The sequence below is a fragment of the Anguilla anguilla genome, chromosome 2 (genome assembly GCF_013347855.1).
Source record: "Anguilla anguilla isolate fAngAng1 chromosome 2, fAngAng1.pri, whole genome shotgun sequence".
Classification (NCBI taxonomy): Eukaryota; Metazoa; Chordata; class Actinopteri; order Anguilliformes; family Anguillidae; genus Anguilla; species Anguilla anguilla.
Window position 1 is genome coordinate 63,309,779 of NC_049202.1, and position 22,866 is coordinate 63,332,644.

The window sequence follows — 22,866 nt, forward strand, 5'->3', positions numbered from 1 at the left end:
GCTCAACATCCTCACAGATGTCTTGATTTGTCTGCAGTTTGTGAGTGGGCAAGAGCACAATTGATGTGAGTGGGCAAGAGCTCACCTTCGCTGGCCACTGGCACGCTGAAGAACGGTCCTCTTCACGGATGAATCACAGCTGTACAGGGCAGATGGCAGGGAGTGTGTATGGCGTTGGGTGGGTGAGCGGTTTGCTGATGTCAACGATGTGAGCAGAGTGGCCCATGGTGGTGGTGGGGTGTTGGTATGGGCAGGCATATCCTATGGGCAGAGAACTCAAGTGCATTTTATCCATGGCAATCTGAATGCAGAGATATCGTGATGAGATCCTGAGGCCCATTGCTGTGCCATTCATCCACCGCCATCACCTCATGTTTCAGCATGACCATGCGCGGCCCAAGGTTGCAAGGATTTGTATACAATTCCTCGAAGCTGAAAATGTCCCAGTTCTTCCAGACATGTCACCCATTGAGCATGTTTGGGATGCTCTGGACTGGCGCATACGACAGCGTGTTCCAGTTCCCACCAATATCGAACAACTCCATACAGCTATTGAAGAGGAGTGGGACAATATTCCACAGGCTACAATCAACAATTTGATCAATTCAATGCAAAGGAAATGTGTTGCCTTGCATGAGGCAAATGGTGGTCACACAAGATACTGATCAGTATTCTGTTTGTTTCATGGTAACTTCTTTTTTGGGGAATCTGTGACTAACAAATGCATATCTGTATCCCCAATCACATGAAATCAATAGATAAGTGCTAATGAATGTAAATCAGTCAACTAAAATAGGTTTATTACCTTTGAACTCAATATAATCTTCGAAATGGATTGCATTTATATTTTTGTTCAGTGTAGATTTAATTTGTTGTAGGACTTTTTTTTTCTGGGATTGATGTTAAAATAAAGGTTGGATGTTTAGATTCTAAGAAGAAAATCTCAGAAATGGGAATGGGCATTGATTGCTGAATGTGTAGTATGATTTTCATGTTTTATAATAAGACTAAGAAATATTTTGAATAGCAATAACGAAAATGATTCAATATAAATTCACACCACCCTTTAATAAATTAGTTGGATTCATTTTGGAGTAATTATGTGAACCCACAACAATGCTGATTAATCATAATTTTTCAATACATGTTTGGGTCAATTGAAATTTAATGAACATTTTAAAACGATATTTTTGAAAGACACTGAAGTATTATTCATTAGAAAAAACTACTATAATTTACATAATGCTTTTTTGAATCTGTAATATTTGTGAAATATTTAAACCAACCAGGCCCCTGTAAAAATATCTGTAAAATTGTTTGGTAAAGTTTAAACTTTGTTGTTCCTAAATTTACTATGACTGCAAAATTCTGTTTTCAAAATAAATATGAATTATTATAGTTTGTGCTGGTAATCACCTGACACTGCAGATAAATACAGAAGAAGTGCTATGTGAAAGGGCAGTAGGTTTTTGCTGTAGTGTAGATCACTGTGTACACGTGAGGTGGGGTGGCACTGTAGTTAAACGCTGTACAAAAACCTCATCTCTCAGAAAGTGTGTTATTTATGTTAAACTAAAAATGAAGAATCTGCACAAACATCACTGCAGTGTGTTCCTGTGTGTTGCACATCACACAGGCAAATTACACTGTGAATATCTTCATTATCACATAAATGAACAAGATCTGGAATACAATTGTAATGGATACCTGCACTGATACTCAACAAGACACAGTGCGATAATTATGACTGTGTTAGTTATTATATCCATACCAATTTAATCATAGATATAAAATATGATGCGTCATATTGGATTTTACACTGTTGAGGAGTTTGACAGAGTTTGGAGTTCTACAGGTGGTTCAAAATGCACATTTGAAGCAATCCTGAGAAAGGACAGGTTTTTGTGCAGTCAGTTCCATGAAATATAGCACTGTGATAGGTTTGACTACTGGAGTAAAGGCACCCAAGTCACCATTGGTAAGTCCTTTTTAATTCTTTATACTGAATTTTACGTATTTCTTTCTTTTTAAATTTAGAACTAAAACCTTCAGCCATGGTAGGGCTACTGAACCTTTAAGACTTTGATTTTACATTGTGTTTATATGTGAGAATTACAAGACCATGGTTCTCTGTTCCTGCTGAGTTCCAAAAGAAAGTTCTGATGCCATAATTTATCTGTGTGTATTTAGTGAAATATTCCTGAGGTGTTGGTAGATTAAATGTGTTTGTTTTAGTACAGTGGGTTTCATTTTTAAGTTAACTAAACAAATATGATTCCATCCCATCTGTTTTCTGACTTCAGAAAAAGGACAGCATTAAAAATAAAAGTGCATTAGCATTTATGATAAATTTATTTGGTGCCTTATACCGTTCAGAAAGTTATTTATGAAGCATACATTTCAAATATAATACAATGCATTTTGAGCCATTTTTGTTGAAAGGCATATTAGGACAGCAGCGAAGAATATAATATATGCCAGTATATTTCCTTTATTCAGTAAATTCCATGGAAAGGAGAATTGACATATTTGCAACAGTAATTTTCTTTGCAAAAGATTTGTTTCATTTTAAGGTAAATGTATAAATGTGTAAGTGTAAATATGAGGAGAAATATTGTCGAGCCCAGAGATGCATATATACCTTCGCGTTGCTAACGACTGGGACGATCAGGTAAGTATGCGGCTTTTCGGGTTTAAAAAATATATCTGTTCTGCAAATATACTATAGGTTTTCTTTAGTCGAAAACAGACTATGGACACGAAAAAAACAGAGCTGGGTTTAATGTACCAAAAGTTGCAAAAGGGACACTGCATCTAGTTCCTATAAAATGTAGCTGAATTTTGTGCGACATAATTTCGAGCTGTACAGATGTATGTATGTATGTCTGTATATGTATGTATGTATGTATGTATGTATGTATGTATGCAATTGATAAATAGTCATAGCTTTGAATTATTCATGAACGCCCTAATAATATTAGCTGTTTATATTTAAGAAACCATTTCAAGAACACAGAGAAACCATTGGACAAAACATCACCGTATACGAAATGTCCAATTTACAGCAGCATTTCGGTTGCTAAACCAGGTTCGCTGCGCCAGACAGACCACCGCAACAGAACGGCTTTCTCCTACTGGGCATTCGAACTGAAGTAGCTAGTTCTGATGGATATGGAGCACAAGACAGCTCTTTAAAATATTTTTTATAACCGATTCTAAACCAGAACATTTTCACTTTTCACTATATTTTTTATGAAGACAAATCGTTGCCTACTTAGGTCATTAATTCATGCTTTCGATTACTTTGCCTACTATATTTGATACACCGATACGTTGCAGTTGTTGTTTACGGTTAGGTTCCCGAACTGCGTGGAAATCAATACTTCGGCTACAAGACAATGGTAAACTATAGTGGATGCAATTTTTTAACGCCGCGCAGTAGATAAAAAAACAATTGAAATACGACATGATCATGTCCATCGTCATCATTTCAGACTGAAGGGTCTTATTTTCATTATCCAAGAAGGCGTCAAGAAATTTCTATTTTACCTGTTATGGACCTCTTTTTTTGAGTCTTAAATAAAGTTGAAATGAAAAAAATGGGACAACCTTGTAGCATATTATGGGAAAGTGCATTTTAAAAGTTCATGCAAGCCTGAGCCTTTAACTGGCTGAATTAAATACGCCTTTTTAACATTGATAATTCAATTTATAGCTCTTCAAACTAACATTTTACCATTACAATTTTATTATGTAATTGTTTTGGCCAACATACCGCTACTAGGAAAGTTTGCGCGAAATGTCGCCCCGAACATACTTTTAAAAGTAGACATTGACTACAGTAGGCCAATGGGCCTATTAACGAATTATTTTATGCTACTTTTGTACAATAATCTCCTTGTTAACCCTCCTGTTATGTTGCGGGTCAAATTTTTTAAAGTTTGAAAATCTAGGAAAAATACTTAAAATTATTTTTTCAGTATGAAACTTCTTCTACTGGCCTTAATTAGTGTAATCAACATTTTAAATGAAAATGGTTCATTTCATGTATTTGCAAACCCCCCCTGTATGGGGATTGACCCGGGAACATTTTTGCTGTACCTAAAAATTGAACAGAACAGGAGGGTTAATATGTCCCCTTGAACAAATTTTAAAACTGCATCACACTCGGTAAAATTGTAGTTTCTGGATAATAAGGTTTCATTTCATTTTCACTTCATTTCGTGTTTTATCATTTTGTCTGGTGTCACACAGCTGTTCTTAACTGAAATCAACGCCGAAAGGGTATCATTAGATTAAGCTGATTAGCGAAATAGTTTAAAATGAACTCAACGCGACACACAACGTGGCTTTAAAAATAAAATTAAAATGTGTTCTTCTTTAAAACCACGGACAGGTTTGCTAATGATATTTCACGCATTCCATAGCTATGTCATGGTGCTGCACTAACAAAGTCACAGACTGGTAAGGATTGAATCCCGCCTCGCCCTCAGGCAGATAATTTCCTCTTTTACACTAACGTTTTCTTACGCTTTTATATTTTCTTTACCAAAACTCACTCACGGCCACCCATATGCATTTCATGACGGCAAATGTATTCATTTTATTAAAAAGTTACACCAGTTCACCAGTGTGCCATTTCTACTAACTATATTTCTTCACTTGGCTACCGTACAAAACCTTCTTATCAGCAAACGCCACGTTTCTACATTCATGTTACCTTGCCCTGCTCTCTATCTAGCCACATACAACCAATTACTACGTATGTACGTTCTGCAACTCCCCATTAAAACATTACATTTAAAATCATGACTCACATATAAGTATAACTACTAATACTGAACATGAGAAAAGCACATTATTGCAATAGATTTCACACATTACTTAACCCTCCACTTTAACAGCTAAAGCTTTATACCGACTATTATATATACCATTCCATAAGGAAACTAATCTCGCTCATGGTCACTTTATTTACTCCGCACTATAGTCTGTCATCATGTCAACCTTCACCTACATGCCCATTCTGCTAAAAACATATTGTTTCAACTATGCAATTTCATCATTTCGTCCTAATTTCTCTCACACTGTTGTTATTTTCTCATATGCAAAGCCTGCTGGGACATATGCGTCTGCTCCTATTCTCCACTATCAAGTTTTCCGGTTCTAGCTTAGCAAAACAGCGAACAGGATTCCCACCTGCAGATAAGCCTATCAAAATGCCTTATAAACCTTACAAACACTAAAAGTGCATCTCCACGAAATAACAGACAAGGGGTACACAAGTTGCGACCTAGGCAGCTCTAATTCTACGTGCTTGCTGATTCTTTTCTCAATCAAGGCTCGTTGGATGGCCGTCAAATCCGTCAGTACATATACTGGCCATATTTCACCTGCGTTTCTGTTGCATTTACACTTACGCCTCCGCACCCTTTGTCACAGCCACTGTTTTACATATATAGCAAACCGAAACTGCTAAACAGTACACGCTCATCAGACTGTACAAATTCGCACAAGGATAGCCATAATCCACAACCGTTTCTTACAGGGTCACTTCGCATTTCTCACTCTCATAATAAAACACTTTTCAACGTATAAAAATGCCAAGTTACTCAAAAGTATTGATATCAAAATGACGCCAAGTTACGGTACTACAGACAATATAGGCTATCTTGCCTCACCGAAATGACATAAGATGTATTTCAAAGCAATGCTACCCAATATTTCCTCAATTCTTTCAAGTCACATGGCCCTGTGTTTTGTAATCTTACCATTTTACAATATCATGCAAACTTTGTGTCAGATCAAAGAGTCAAATATTTCGAATTGCCTCATGGAACACATTGAAATTCATGTACAAAACTGCTGCTGAGTAACTACAGGAAGCATATTTCTCCAGAAAACATGTTTATACTTGCTTCTGAACTGAATTTGAGTACATGTACAAGTTATTGTATATTTGCTACGTACAATAAATACTGCATGTAAAATACATATTGTGCATACATACATAGAGAACTTCTTTATCCCCATGGGGACATTTTCCTGGCAGCATGTTACATTCACATTTACGAACACAGACTTATACCAAGAAACATACTATCATTCACACAACAGAAAGGCTGGGCAGCGAAATACATACATACCAATACAAATTGGACATATACACGCCTATTCAATCAATCTTGACTGTGAGAGAGCCATCCACACATATATTTGGCCTGTCCATGTAGTGCATGCTTATACACACAGGGCCAAGTGACTTGAAAGAATTGAGGAAATATTGGGTAGCATTGCTTTGAAATACATCTTATGTAATTTTGGTGAGGCAAGATAGCCTATATTGTCTGTAGTACCGTAACTTGGCGTCATTTTGATATCAATACTTTTGAGTAACTTGGCATTTTTGTACATTGAAAACGTGTTTTTTATGAGATTAGGTTATACGTTGAATTATTTATGTAAACTGCGATGCTGCTGATGACTTCTGTCACAATAAGGCCAATAGTAGGCTAGGTTAGGATACACACAGCATCATTTTTAAACTGTTAGACGAGATTGATTTTAATTAATCCCACAGGCCATATGTTTGGTTTCAGGGAAGCCCACCCCCCAAATAAAAAAATTTAAAAAATATTTTGCTTTTCAGCCACACCAACTGCACCAACCTTCCTCTTGCCTTTAATGGCATGCGGGCCTAAAGGATCCGATCACCTGACCCTGGCCTGCATCGCCCGTGATTTTTCGCCTGCTTCTTCTGTGACCTTCCAGTGGAAGAACAGTGGAATGGCCGTGACTGAGTTCACTCAGTACCCAGCAGTGCAGAGCAGTAGGCCAGATTCCTACACAAGCGTCAGTCATGTCAGTGTAAAAGCGGCAGAGCGGGAGTCCTACAGTTGCTCCGTGAATCATTTGTCACTGAATAAGAACATGGAAGTGAGTTTCCAGAAAGCAGGTATGCCATATTCGGTGTTTTAATTTTGAGCTAATTTCACAATATGAAAGGTGTCTTTCTACTGCCCTACTGTATCCATCCATCTATCCATTATCTATACCCGCTTATCCTGAGCAGGGTTGCGGGGGGTGCTGGAGCCTTTGTTCAAAAGCATACAGATGCAAACTGTGGCCCTATTTACTCATCCAGAGATTGTGACCGGTGTGTAAACAATTTTGCTGCCAAGTGTTTGCACCTAGAGAAAGGTGTGTTACCTGGGTTTAGGTTGTGATGACTTGAGTTAACTGTTTTGACTACTAGTGTTTGTTGCATGAGCACAGTGTGTAACCAGTGATTCATGAGAGCATTTGTTTGTAGAGATTTGCAGAAAAAGTTTAACAATTTGCAGCATGTGTTAAAACAAGTGAAAAGTGTTTATAGTTTTGAGAGATGTGTTGGTCCTCTGAGAACTGAAGTAATAATTTGGGAGTTTTTGCTAAAAGAACCAGTTTTAGTGTGTTAGCAATCGAGAAAAACTGTACTATACAGTACTTTTCACTCAGCATCACTTTTCAGTACTACAAATACAGTAAAATATTGGGAAATTTGCACACTCCCTCATTTGTTAGTAGTGTAACATTGCAAAGATCAAAATCTGAAAACCATAAAATAAGTAGAATAACCAGGAGAAAATAAATAACTCCTGACGCACTGCTATAAAAGGTTTTTGCAGTAGTGCTTTTAATTTATCTCACTGGTGTGTTATGGGTAATCTACATTGTCTGTGTTTTCTATGGCTTGTGTGTGCCATTTGAAGGCAAAGTTTAATTTTGATGAAAGAGTATATGTTTTTGAGAAGATAATTTGAGTTTGGTTTTGGGATTGTGTTAATAGTTCTGAGAAAAAGGGGAATTGTTTCATTAAATGTGTCTTAGCAATAAAAAAAAACTGTAATATTGCAGTGATTTTCTGGATTTTATGATTTTGTATTCAGAGAGCACAGAGTTTGATATGGATAGTAACTGAGCCAGCCTTAGCTTGCTGTTTTCCCATAAGATCAGAGTGTCCTGCAAACATTGACAGCAGCTCTCCTTTCCTGCCAATGAAACAGAACAGTCCTCAGAAAAACCCTGTCTGGAGGTGACCCTGAAGCCCCCAAAGATGAGCGAATTGTTTGTAAATAACCGGGCTGTGCTGGACTGCGTCATCACTGGGGGAGAGAAGGCAGCAGTGGAGGGAGCCAGCGTTACCTGGACACCGAGTGGAACAGGCACCTCGATCAATGAGGGTCAGATCACAAAGGACGGACATGTGTTCAGGAAGACCAGCACTCTGACTCTGGGACAGGCACGCTGGTTCACCGAGCAAAATGTTCAGTGCTCTGTCCAACAGCAGAACAGCAAAAAGCCGGCCATCAAAAAATCTTTCAGCCGGAACAACAGTGGTATGTTTCACACAAGATAAAACAATCTGGAACACCTGTGGCAAACGATGTGACTTTAATATTTTTCAAATGACACTGTTCAGTACTGTTATTGTTTAAAGTAATATGGGATTAAATAAAGAGTATAATAAGTTCCTTTTAAAATATGCTACAGACAGAGAATGTCATCAGGTTGTTTCCATTGTGAACGTTCAGTGTTAATCTTGGTTTGTAACTGTGTTTTACAGGGTTAAAAGCTCCCAAAGTGGTTATAAACACACCCTCAGAAGAGGATGGCAGCAAGTTTGTTTCCCTGGTCTGTGTAGTGACGGGCTTCTCTCCCCGGGACGTGTTCGTCATGTGGACAGTGGATGATGGATCCTATGAAGAGGGCATCACCAGTGAGCCTGTGGAGAGCAAAACTGGCACCTTCTCTGTCACAAGTCTTTTAGAAGTCCCGACAGCGAAGTGGAAGTCCCGGTCCAAAGTCACCTGCAATGTGAAGCATGTTTCTGTGTCCAATGGAGCAGTCGCTACCACAAAATCTGTGTCCAGAGCAACTGGTAATTACATTGAATGCGACTACTAAATCTCCACACATAGAATGCCCTCTGTGAAAAAAAAACACAACGACTTCACACTGGCCTCATGCACACTGTCTAATGTTCAGTAATTACAGTGGTGCTACAGCCCTGTATACACAGAATAACAAAGTGTTGGGACATCAGTGTTTAGCACCATTTTGTATCGTGATGTGATTGGTCACTATTGTCTGTAGGATTGCCAGGTGGTGGATATGTGTGGTTCTTGTTCACCTGGGGTAACTGACATCCTCCATTACCTGTTGTTAATTTAGAGGCATACAATAAAGTTTTAGCATTTGGAATATACCTTATCCAGTACACAGATTTTAACATTGCAGTGATTTTCTGAATTTTATGATTCTGTATTCTGAGAGCACAGAGTTTGATATGGATAGTAACTGAGCCAGCCTTAGCTTGCTGTTTACCCATAAGATCAGAGTGCCCTGCAAACATTGACGGCAGCTCTCTCTTTCCCTGCCATTAAACAGACCCACCCTGTCTGGAGGTGACCCTGAATCCCCCAAAGGCGAGAGAATTGTTTGTTAATAACCAGGCTGTGCTGGACTGCGTTATCACTGGGGAAGAGAGGGCAGCAGTGGAGGGAGCCAGCGTTACCTGGACACCGAGTGGAACTGGCACCTCGAGCAAAGAGAGTCAGATCACTCCGCACGGACATGTGTTCAGGAAGACCAGCACTCTGACTCTGGGACAGGAACGCTGGTTCACCGAGCAAAATGTTCAGTGCTCTGTCCAACAGCAGAACAGCGATAAGCCGGCCATCACAAAATCTTTCAGCCGGAACACCAGCGGTATGTTTCACACAAGAAAGATAAAACAGTCTGGAACACATGTGGCAAACAATGTCACTTTAATTTTTTTCAAATGACACTGTTCAGTACTGTTATTGTTTAAAATAATATGGGTTTAAATACAGAGTATAATAAGTTCCCTGTAAAATATGCTACAGACAGAGAATGTAATCAGGTTGTTTCCATTGTGAACGTTCAGTGTTAATCTTGGTTTGTAACTGTGTTTTACAGGGTTAAAAGCTCCCAAGGTGGTTATAAACACACCCTCAGAAGAGGACGGCAGTGAGTTTGTCTCTCTGGTCTGTGTAGTGACGGGCTTCTCTCCCCGGGATGTGTTCGTCATGTGGAGAGTGGATGATGGATCCTATGAAGAGGGCATCACCAGTGAGCCTGTGGAGAGCAAAAACGACGGCTTCTCTGTCACAAGTTTTTTCAATGTCTCGACAGCGGAGTGGAAGTCCCAGTCCAAAGTCGCCTGCAATGTGAAGCACGTTTCTGTGGACAATGGAGCAGCCCCTATCATAAAATCTGTGTCCAGAGCAACTGGTAATTCCATTGAATGCGACTAAATCTCCACACATAGAATGCCCTCGGTGAATAAAACCCACAATGACTGCACACTGGCCTCATGCACACAGTCTAATGTTCAGTAATTACAGTGGTGCTACAGCCCTGTATGCACAGCATAACAAAGTGCTGGGACATCAGTGTTTAGCACCATCTTGTACCGTGATGTGATTGGTCACTATTGTCTGTAGGATTGCCAGGTGGTGGATATGTGTGGTTCTTGTTCACCTGGGGTAACTGACACCCTCCATTACCTGATGTTTCCTGTCATGTGTGGTAGCTTCTCTTTGTCTGTTTGTTCATTTTGTTTGTTTGTTTTGCTTGTATCCCCATTAGCTGTTGCACGTGCGGCAATTACACTTCCTGAGGTCCACACAAAACATTAAAAACATGACATAGTACAGGATAGTAATTGACAAAAATAGAACAGTAACAAAATACGATATTTGCAAATATTTTAAATAATTTTGTTTTTTTGCTGTCACTGTTTCATGTAAAAACGTGTATGACTTTTTGTACTGTGCTGTCGTGCAATTTGTTTGCTCCTGTTGTTTGCTGCTGTAGATGTTCTTGTAGTCACCGTCTTGGTCATTGTGTGCTCATATTAATGCAACTTGCAGGAAGGGTGTGAAAATATAAATAAATATTAGTGCATTTGAGTATTGTTGGGCATTCCTCCTTTAAGAATCAGGACCATGGACTCCTGATATCTACATAAGAACCTGCCTATGACAGGTGCTATCTGGACTGCATGTGACAAGAAAATAGATTATCACTGGATCCTGTCTTTGGTTTAACTTTACAAGATTGTACTATTCACCCAAGGAACATCATCAAGCTAAACTACCGACAAGCAGCACAAACTCATCTCAGTGTAATACTGGTCTTGTTCACCCTTGTCTTGACAATGGGAGGTTCTCATGCAGGGCAGGTAATCTTCTGGAAAATATGCAGTTATGTCTCTGCCACAAATCTCCAATCATATTCTAACTCATTACAAATGAACTCACACCTCATTATATTTAATTTAAAAGAATGAACATTTGCGTAAATATTGTAGCAGCTCAAGTTAATATAATTGACACACTGCCATCAATGTTTATTTTTAATTTTTCAAATTCATTTCACATGCACAGCAAAACCACACCAGTGCATGTGGCAGCATTTCAAAATATTTTGATTGAAAATTAAATTTAATAATAGTTATTTGACCTTTTCAAGTGATACAATAAGTCATTCAAATATCACACAATATGCCTAATTACAATTAAAATAGTTGAGAGTACAGAATTATCAAATAATGGGAACAATATGAACTAGTTTGGGCTCTTAAGATACTTTATTTGTCATCATTTTAAGCACGCTTGCACATTCTGCTCTATGTTTCTTGTCTCTGTCAGGCTGATGTAAAGTGTCTCGGTTTCTGTCAGAACAGAAGGTGTGTCTTGCCCAGGAGAGCTTTGGTATTTCTATTACTTCAAGTCGTGCACTGTGCATGAGGCTGATAAGAAAATAAGTATATTTATATGTATGTTAAGTATATTTGACAAATCATACAGACATATTTCTGGACCAAAGTAGGTCAGACCTGCTATAGAGCATGAAACATGTTTATGGGGACCGGACCTGGGTGCTTAGAGTGTGTAAAAAGCAGATATATGTGGAAGGCTGCAAAAAAGTTTGGACAGAATGTGTGGTGTTACAGTCTCTATCCCCTCCTCCACATACACAAACACAGACTTTCTCTCCCCCACTTTGTCTTTTCCAGAAACAGTATCAGCTCTGAATTGTAATGAGGAAGATGAGGAAGAAGATGAGCTTGGCAGTCTGTGGTCCACCACCTCCTCCTTCATCACCCTCTTCCTATGCACTCTCATCTACAGCACCCTCCTCAGTTTGATCAAGGTAGTGCAGCTGTACTGTTTCACACTTGCCTGCAAAGGCACAACCTTCTCTATCTCTCCAGTGCTTCCATTTTATCTATTATGGGCCAGAGGACAAATATGATCATGCCACTCTTGTTGGGTTGGTTACTCTAGGTACATAAAAATGATTATTCTAATTAAATAGGGGAGATTGTGTTGTTATACATGGGAGATATACTGTATAAATACAGGATTTTGTGTTTTTCTAACATGTGATAACCATTGTTTTAAAGAAATAATTCAGTTATTTTGAGTTTATTATTCTAGGAGTAATGGGGTAATTATATTATATTATATTATATTATATTATATTATATTATATTATATTATATTATATTATATTATATTATATTATATTATATGATGGATAGTTCTAGTCAAAGAAGGGATAGTTTCACCATAGTAGTTATTCCAGTTATTTGTAAGAATGTTTTACGTTACTGCGTTGTGTTGTGGTGGCTAAATGGTGATATTTTTGTCCCTGTTGCGGATATGAAAACAGATTTTAGAAGAGATTAAGAACCTGTTTTAAATGTGTATCTCTCCCTCTCTCTCTCTTTCTCGCTCTCTCTCCCTCTCTCCTTACAGATGAAGCAGTGATGTACTGTACAGTGCAACACATGGAAGATGGGGTGAAAGCTTATTTTTTGAATGTATTGATAGTTCCATGTCAAGAGTGTGTGGTATAGAAGATTGTGTCATGTTTTCTTGAGTTGAATCTCTCTGTTTTTTCCATTACTCCACTGTGCCTATGTTTAGATTTCTTTCATTACGTAATGAGTGAAATGTCTGTATAAATCTTGTTTATACCAGTGTTTTCTATGGACATCAGACCACATTGCAGTACATAATTGGCTGCAGTTTAGTCCTAGGAGGAAAGGTTTTAGTTGGCAGTCCTGTACTCAACCCACTAAGCAAAAAAGAAGCACAGCTCTGGTGGATCCCGCCTGCAAATTTCTCCGCTACACCCATGACTGGAACTCCAGCGCTGCTACTGTTGGAGCCGGCCTGTGTCAGCTGCACATGAAGTGCACTCTTCTGTCCCACTGAGAGCTGAGCTGCTCTGGGGCCACAGAGTGAAAGAGGAGAGCTGCTCTGGGGCCACAGAGTGAAAGAGCTCAGCAGAGCCGCTCTGGGGCCACAGAGTGAAAGAGGAGAGCTGCTCTGGGGCCACAGAGTGAAAAAGCTCAGCAGAGCCGCTCTGGGGCCACAGAGTGAAAGAGGTCAGCAGAGCTGCTCTGGGGCCACAGAGTGAAAGAGCTCAGCAGAGCCGCTCTGGGGCCACAGAGTGAAAGAGGTCAGCAGAGCCGCTCTGGGGCCACAGAGTGAAAGAGCTCAGCAGAGCCGCTCTGGGGCCACAGAGTGAAAGAGCTCAGCAGAGCCGCTCTGGGGCCACAGAGTGAAAGATGGTCAGCAGAGCTGCTCTGGGGCCACAGAGTGAAAGAGCTCAGCAGAGCCGCTCTGGGGCCACAGAGTGAAAGAGGTCAGCAGAGCCGCTCTGGGGCCACAGAGTGAAAGAGCTCAGCAGAGCCGCTCTGGGGCCACAGAGTGAAAGAGCTCAGCAGAGCCGCTCTGGGGCCACAGAGTGAAAGAGGAGAGCCGCTCTGGGGCCACAGAGTGAAAGAGGAGAGCAGCTCTGGGGCCGCAGAGTGAAAGAGGTCAGCAGATGGGAGTGCACGGTTTGGAGGAGAGTGTGTGCTGGCTTGTGTGCGCATCCTCCATTTCACACGGCAGTAGCGTATCATAATAAATAATTACAGTGTTATTGGTCTTGAGATTTTACCTCTTACAATAAATAAGCCAGTGACTTTCCATTTGAAATACATGCCACACAAATGGCATGTATGTCACATCATATTTCTCAGGAAGCTAGTGAATATTTTCATAAGCTCTAAAAGATTAAAGAGAAGCGTTGGTCCTTAAAAATCTCTCAGTGTCTGAAATGCTGTTTCTGACATGTAGAGCTGGCCTGAGTGCAGTGTACAGGGCTGCAGAGGGAGGTGTGCTCTGTATATTTAACCAGACTCAGAGTGAAAGCTGCATATCAGAGTTCAGCAGAGCTAAGGCTTCACAGTCAAACCTGAACACTCTCATCATATTGCGTGTCACTCTCAGCTAACATGTGGTATTTGTGTAAAATGCATGAAATGTAATGAAAAAAACATAAATAAATGTCCAGTCATAAAAAATACAAACATGTTTTTTATTTATTAATAATTTATATATTAATAATGACACAGCTTACTGAAATTCACCCATCTGCCATATGGGTTTTCCCATTTTATCATCAAGAATTTAACTTTTTAAACAGTGTAAATAATATTCAATTTTAATATTATTCAAATTAATTATTATAATTTAAATGTATTTAGCTGAAGAGGAATATACCTTAATGGCAGTTTAAATCCTGTTGGCTCTTATAAAAGTTGTATCATTGTATTGATAAAGGTTCCCAAATGCCATTCTCTGCTAGCTTATCTATTACTTTGATTTTTATTTAGAGTACATTGATAATTTTTACATCCAGGGTAAAACACTAAAATCTACCAAAAATGTAATGTAATGATTTTCCTATTTACCATGACATAAAAAATTCTAACTGACTTATGTATGTATCATTATGGTTACATACATAAGTCATTTAGAATTTTTTATGTCATGCTAAATGGGAAAATCATCAGCATTTTCATCCAGAACCTTTTTAATACGGCTATATTATCTTACTGCATCAAATGTGAGGTTAAGAATACAGAATCAGAGACATTTTGTATGTCCCTTTTGGGTTAACGGAACAAATAACAGAAAATCACAAAATACAGTGAAGTGTTTTAAAATGGTGTCCTCAGTGTGAATTGATTAAATATATTTCATATATTTGTTTTACTGAAATGATGAATTGAAGTTAACCTTTGCATATGCCTGAGAATGGCCATACACAGATGTACATGCTGAATACTGCAGCAGCAGTGACATGGTATGAGCACTGTATGTAAAAAAGGTCACTTATTTAACTTTCGAGTAAATCCCTGAACAATTTTACTCTTTCAGTTGTTCCAAAATAGCCATGTGTGAAAACAGTTTCCTCCTCAGTCTCGGTTTCAGTCTCTGTGCTGTCCCCTGTCTCCACACCTGCAGCTTTTGAAACTGCCCCCCAAACTGCCATTTCATTTCACACACTTCCTCAAAAGAGAAACAGACTTCTGGCCTAACATGGTAGCAAGGTTTTATTAATAATGACTAATTTTCAACTTGGCGATGTGGAGTTGTCAGGACCTGGCTCAAGGGCCATGACAAAAAGGGAGACGCACACTGACGCATTTAAAAAGCAAGTTCACATTTATTCTAACTAACCTAATTATACCCAAAAACAAGACAAACATGCCGTGTGAAAGTCAGCATTTTCAGTAGCGTAGGTGAGTGGCTGTATGAAAGGTATGCTGAAGCAATGTTGTGTAGTGTAAAACCAAAAACACAACCAACACCAAAATACAAACCAAACAGTAGGGAGAGAGCTCTCCCTCAAACTGGAGACAGGCATCTTAAACTCTCTGGGAGCCCTGAACACAGGTGCTCCCAATTGCACCAACGACCCTCTGCTCTGCCCCTCAGGCACCTGTGAACAATATCACAACGAGCAGCAGAGTCTTCAGGGAAACAGTTAATAGATTTTCATTGGGAAAAAGTGTTCAGGGAAGTATTGATGTGAAGTGATCAAGGTGGCAGCGTGATGCTGTTTTTAAGTGTTCAGGGCAGTTGATGGAATTATTGTTCGGGGAACTAGATGAAAGCAGAAGTGTTCAGGTCAGCAGTGTGCAGTTTGGAGTATGAAGTCATGTTCTAGGTACTGTAGTACGGAGTAGCATTAGGCCATGGCAGCATTGTAAAGTGGTTTTCATGGCTGCCAGGCACGTTTAGTCTGGGTAGTAGTGCTCAAGAGAGAGGTTTGCTGTGAAGTGTCAGGGTAGAGACATGTTTCAGTGCAATAGTGATCATGGCTGAGTGAATTAGTGCTTACAGTAATAGTGTGGAGCTCAATTCAGAGTGATGTTGTGTGTGTGATAGTGCTGTCAGGGCGGTGGAATAAAGTTCTGAGCAGAGGTCCTTGCAATAGACTGGATCTATTGCAATTTGTGCGGTTGATTGAACAATAAAAACACATTGAATATGTAAATTACATGTTGTCACAACAGCGGCACAGTGGGTTGCCAGTCTGAAACCCCTCCCCTGCCTCAGCCAGCTGCACCCGGCTCTGCATTTGCATTCTCTGCTGCTGTGGTTTGTTCTTCGATGCACAGAAACCCCTGTGTGGGTATTCTGGGATGCGCAAAGCAGGTGTGTGTTCTGCTTGAGCAACAATGGGCTGAAAATATCTGCACTTCTCAGAACTGGAGGGGCGTGCACGTGTGTGTGTGTGTGTGTGTGTGTGTGTGTGTTACGAGTGAGTTTGGGTGTTTCCATTTTAACGTTACTCTGCTTCATTGCGGGATGTTTGTTCAATATCACATAGCAGAAAAACACGCTCCTCTCCTGTAAAATGACTTAAAGCTGTTGTGCTTTATTCACACAGAAAACCTGCAGTTTCCTCAAAGGGCAGCAGGAAGAGTAAATAATAACTTATGAAACGCTTCCCATAAAAATCTGTCTGTGTACAGCAGCTCATTCCTCTGTTTCTCTATGGGGATCCTCTAAGAGCCCAAACCACAGACCACCAGCCCCAGGGAGGGAAATTCATCTGCTTTATTTCTCATTTATTACCACCCACCAAAGATATGAGACATTAGCATTTTCACACATATTGCCTTTACATCATATCTCATTACAACAGAAAGCTAAATAACTTATCTTTCTTATTTTCTTCAAAGATATGAGACATTTGCATTTTCACACATGCCTTTGCAATCATATCTCATACAGTACAATACAATTGACAATGCACTGCTAAGCTAAATAGCCATGTCCTTAATGCCATTAATTCTGTCCACAAAGCACGCAATTATCTTGAGCATTCATTTCTCAATTTGACATATTCCCCAAATACCAGACAGTTTAGTTCACATGCAACTTAAAAAATGAAATAACTGGTAACTTACTGAAGCTTTTAAAATTTTCATTTTATGTTGTATTACACTGAAAATCAGTATAAACAGGAAGTGGATATTGGTTTTGAATATTTATGTAAAGAAATTATATTTTGACAAATGCCATCGTAAATTACTGAATATTTAGTTATCTATCATTTAAACAGAAAAATAATCCTTCATCTACTGAATCAAAAAAGTGACTGCTATAACATGCAAATTATCAAATGTTTCACCTAATTTGCTTACCTTCATAGCAAAAAATAATACAAAAATACCTTGCATTTTACTTTATATTCAACTAGTAAAATTTTGTTCTGGTAGAACTAAAGCATTTCTTTACCTATTCACCAGTGGCACCTCCCCTTAAATGCTGTATAACTTTGTGACTTGTCATCTTTGAAATAATTTATTCAAATGAGATGCACAACAGAGATGAGCGGCACGTTAAATGGGCGGAGACTCAGCATGAATATTCAGTTTTTTAAAGCCTGGTGGTTGGCTTGTCATATTTACTCACAGGGATGGAATATCCCTTTCATGTACTAGTTAAATCAAAGCTCCCTCATCATTTTACAGACACCTTCTCTATATCTGAGCACTTCCACATATTAAATTGCATATTTTATATGGACTGAGGTATTGGCATGTTTAGGAAAAGACCCACAGGTGTAAACAATCATTTGCATTCACATGAGGTGGAATCATAAAAATCTGTCTGCACAGCTGTGGACAGCAATAATATCAAAGAACATACAGCATGAAAAGTTTTGTAATCTTCCCTTCCTCCCTGGATTTACTGGGTTAAAACATTTAAATGATGACTTTATAAAGAGCAGCTGCCATGTTCCTGTGCTTCATTCCTGCTCCTCTAAAGCATGATGTCTGAACCGAGTCTCACTGCTCAGACTCACTCTGGTCACACATCAGTATATTACTAGTGTGAAGGACATGAGATCTAGTGGATCATGCAGCTGATCATTAAAAAGTGACAGTCTCACATCAAAGCCAAACTGTACAGTCCTTAGTTTATAGAAGTTATGCTTTCAACATGTGTAAATATATGACATGTAAAATTACAATGTGCATTTAAACAAAATATATTCAGTTGTCTTGATTAGGGGGTGGGGGACCTGACCGCTGAATAAAATGTATTATTTTACTTGTTTTACTTTTGATAAAATAAAAACATGGCAGAAATGACATGGCATAAAACAGGAATGAATTTATATTGAATAAGATGGAATACCTTTTCATTGCCATACCTTTTCATTGCCAATATTCCCTGTGACCTTTCCAGGAAATACTGTGGACTGAATTTGTGTAGGAGAAAAGAAATGTTGAATACAGATGGTCAGAATATCCATTATGTCGAGCACTGCTGCCCCCTTGTGGAAGACAATTGAAAGTTGTAGAGAATTAATAATGCTTCCATCGACATTACTTCACAGTGTTAATCAGTAAAGACGGATGGATAAATTGAGTTTAATCAGAAGTCATTTAAATTGGTTATAGTTTAATTATGTATTTAATATGAATGGCAGCTCTAAACGCAGTGTGTTGTGTGACCTCATAAATCTCACACTAGGCAGTAGCCAATGAGATTAAAGCCAGAGACTGTGCAGGTCAGCTTCACTGACTCTCCTGGCCTCTTTTCACTTCCTGTCCAGGCTGGCTCCGCACAATATCTCCTTGGACACCTATTGAGAGCAGAGATCCCCACTGGAATTTTGAAACATTTTATGAGGAACTTTTCAAATATGACCTGATGTAATATTTGTTTATGTGAATTTCCTCGGAAACAAAAAAAAATCATGCTATCCTCTACTATTATATTACATAATTGAAGAAATCTGCAGTGTACCTCTGCAGTATTATTTACTATACAGGCACAGTAGCTTCTGGCAAGACTCTGCGTTGCAGAAAATAAAAAGCTGTTATTTCAAATAATGATGCACAAAAAAAGAACAATAAAAAAAGAAGTGACATGTCAGTCATTTAAAATAGGCACCTGTCTTTGAAATGTTAGTATGATTTTCAAAGACAGGTGTATCATAGCAGGAACTGGATGCTAAGTGACCAAAAAAACACAATGGCCCCTCTGTATAAATATAACAGCAGTTACATTTATGCCACCTCTAGTTGCTATAGCAAATAATGTGTTTTTTAAAGCTACATGTTTACAGAATGCCATTTAAAGTGAAAGCAAGAGGGATGGTACCCTGGGAGGTCATGGAGAGAAATTTGGAAATCAGGAACCCAAGATGGTGTTTTAAACCACCTAGTGCACATGTAGTGTCCTTTTGGGGCAACATCTGGCATTTTAAATGGTGTTCAATATTTATTAAATAAATTAATTATACTCGTCTATGTGTTTGACTTATTAAGCTAGTTCAGTGTTTCGTGTTACATGTGTTCAGCTAATTAACTTGCTGTGTTGGCATAGCCTCGTGTTCTGGATACTCTGAGTGACTGATAGAAAAGAAACAGGCATTTCTAATAAGCACAGACCAGATTGGTCCATTTCGTTTGCTATTTGGATTAAGAAACAAACAAAAGCAGCTTCCCTTCAATTCACTTCACAGTAACTCACAAAGTTGCTTGTGCGTCAATGTTCATGTGCAGTCTTTTTTTTAATGAATAAAGCCCCATGCTTCATAATCTGAGGATGCGGCTGGTCTCATGTTACCATTGGAAATGTGTCTCCTTGATTAACAGTACTGTGAGCCACAAAAACATGCGTATGTGCATTATCAAATATCTTCATTTACTGTTACAATTATTCAGCACATCTATTACAATTATGCAACATCGAACTGCATGTACCTTGATTGTAATTGTTATGTTATTAATGTTATTAAATTTCAGTCATTAAATTTCAGTAGTCAATGCCAAATTTCATAGTGCTTGGCTAAATATTTTCTGAATAAATGGGAAAAATCCAAAAACTGTTACAAACACTCCTCTACTTTTTCAGTGTTCCTGGTTCAAACTTTAGTCATTGCCTGACTGGGCTATTGAAACTCCCTCTTGGCCTGTAAATTGTGAGTGTTTACTGCTGTGATGCCACTTTTAATTTTAGTACATATTACCATTGACAATTGTTACATGGAATACTGGAACTGGAATAAAAATGCTAACTATGTTAACATTCATTCTGAATTTACTCCATTAGTATTGTTTATGATCTTGACTCCATAGCAAAGCTGGTGGAAACAGTGTTCTGTTTCACACAGCTCCAGGAGGGGGCAGCAGTGCTCCTCATAATGGATATTCTGCCCTTCTGAATTTATCTTGTTTTTCTCCTTCCACCAACCTCTAGAGATTTAAACAAATTCAGTGCACAGAATTTCCTATAAATGCCACTGAGAATTCTCCTCCCAACACAGGAGCATCACCTGTAAGACAGAGAGGAAGATCTGTGTGTCACAATGGGAGCTATTGTAGAATTAGCAGTGTTTCTGGGGACTTTATATTGTAAGTGAACAGGCTGAATTCATATTTTTAATTTAAAAAACATGATTATGCAACATTTTCCAAATGTTTTCATTTTAAATTACATCAAAAAGTTTTTTTTTTTGTTTTGTTTCCATAATTACATTGCTTTTTGATGCATGCAACAATATCTTTTTTTTCTGTCTCCACAGATGGTCACTGTGTTGAACTCACACAACCAGCCTTTATGGTTGTAAAACCAGGACAATCTCTGACCATCTCCTGTAAAGTCTCTGGGTATTCCCTGACTGATGACAACTACGCTACACACTGGAGCCGCCAGCCTGCAGGGAAAGCTCTGGAGTGGGTGGGAGGTATAGGGTCGGGTGGAAACACTCACTATAAAGATTCACTAAAGAACAAGTTCACCATCACCAGAGACACCTCCAGCAGCACAGTGACTTTGCAGGGGAACAGCCTGCAGACTGGAGACACTGCTCTGTATTACTGTGCCCGAGTGCCACAGTGAGAGAGAGTGAGGGGAGAGCTGCACAAAAACCTCTTCCCCTTTATCACACAGAGCTACAGCACAGAGCCCTGGAATGAACTATGCTGTATGAAGTAAATCTCAGGGTTCCTGTTTTAAATATCTCTGAAGTGTTCTGTTCTCATTTATACTATCATATGATTGTCAGGCGTGGGTGCGGGAATGGACCCAAACGCGGAGTAAAACCAAGTCCAAAACTGGGGAAAACAAGACTTTAATAAACTAACAGGGAACAAAGGGACTTGCAGGGCAAAACTTACAAACAACGAAAATCTTCAAACAATTTACAAAAAACAAAAAAAAACAAAAACCCAAAAACGAAGGAAAACAGGGCAGGCAGGGAAACAACAGGTAAACGGGAAAAACGGGCAGAAACAGGAACAAACAAGCAAGTAGCAAACCAGGTGCAAACCAGGTACAAACCAGACAAAGCAAAAGATTCCAGCACCTGAGTCGGGGAGAGGGAGACTTAAATAGACAGACGCAGACGAGACACAGGAGGGCACAATGAACAATTAAGCACAGAGAGGGAGGGGAAACACGAGACAAGTGGAAACTAATAATAGGATAATGCGAACCAATAAAACAATTAACAGAACACAAAACCGAGGTGCTGCCATCTGGCGGCCCAACAGAGAAACAACACAGGGGGAAGACACAGAACCCTGACAATGATTAGTAAAGCTTGGTCATCTTTCAAATACCCTTTTGAGTCACCTACAAACCAGCAGGCTGTAACCGTGTTCTGGCATTCCAATATTCAATATGGATTCTGATCAAGGTGACAACAAAAAAAATAGACTTTTCTCAGTGTCATTTCAAGGACTTTTACAAGGACATTTAAAATTTCCTGTAAATCCTGCATGAATATATTATGTACATACAGTAATATATCCCCAATATGAAATAAAGGGACATTTTTTCACATATTGTCAGATTTCTGATTTCTCACATCATATTCTGAAGTCCTGTAATAAAATCGCGCTGTGGAATAAATGTATAGCTTCATTACATCCTCCCATGTTGGAAAACAAACAATTCAAAGTGATTTATTTCATGGAGTTTAAATCCAAACCAGCTCTGGCAAGCACACTACAATTCTTTCACTGAACACAAAATGTCCATCTCACAATAATGACTAAATGATTGACCATGCACAGTTTAAACAAAAAAATAAGCATTTTTCATAAAATCATGTAAAATTGTCTCTAATAGCCCCAAATATATTTGTAAAATATACAAAATGCATTCCTTCTATTGCTGGAATTCAACCCACAGTTCAATTTCTGACATTGGTTTAAAATTTCAATAAATTATAATATTTACTATTTATTTATTTTTTTCTTGTCTGTTCCTGCACAGGATTTTTTTGAACAGACAAACCTTGTAGACTGGCTTCACAGTACAATCATCAATTGCCACATCCATTCAGTCTCATTGCTGTAAATCATAATGTTAATGAAACAGGCAAAGTAGACTGTAAATTGATGTTTAAGGTTACAGAAATAAAAGTGCTTTGCATTGAATGTAAGAAACACAGTTTTTCTCTGCAGCTCCTGTGAGT

The 22,866-nt window shown here is 38.8% G+C and overlaps 2 gene segments (V, D, J or C); both read left to right on the top strand.

The window, feature by feature from the left end:
- LOC118220509 overlaps positions 1–21,269 on the top strand; it is a gene marked incomplete at its 3' end in the record, with an annotated part of 58,235 nt that extends 36,966 nt beyond the window's left edge. The window contains 1 exon segment of the V gene segment in view: positions 20,968–21,269. Within this exon segment, the coding sequence occupies positions 20,968–21,269 (302 nt within the window).
- LOC118220450 lies at positions 1,514–13,373 on the top strand. The segment is given in 8 exon segments: positions 1,514–1,978; positions 6,650–6,955; positions 8,046–8,378; positions 8,606–8,920; positions 9,430–9,750; positions 9,982–10,296; positions 12,086–12,222; positions 12,831–13,373. Coding segments are annotated over 7 exon segments (1,704 nt in total).
- Positions 21,270–22,866: the final 1,597 nt, after the last annotated feature.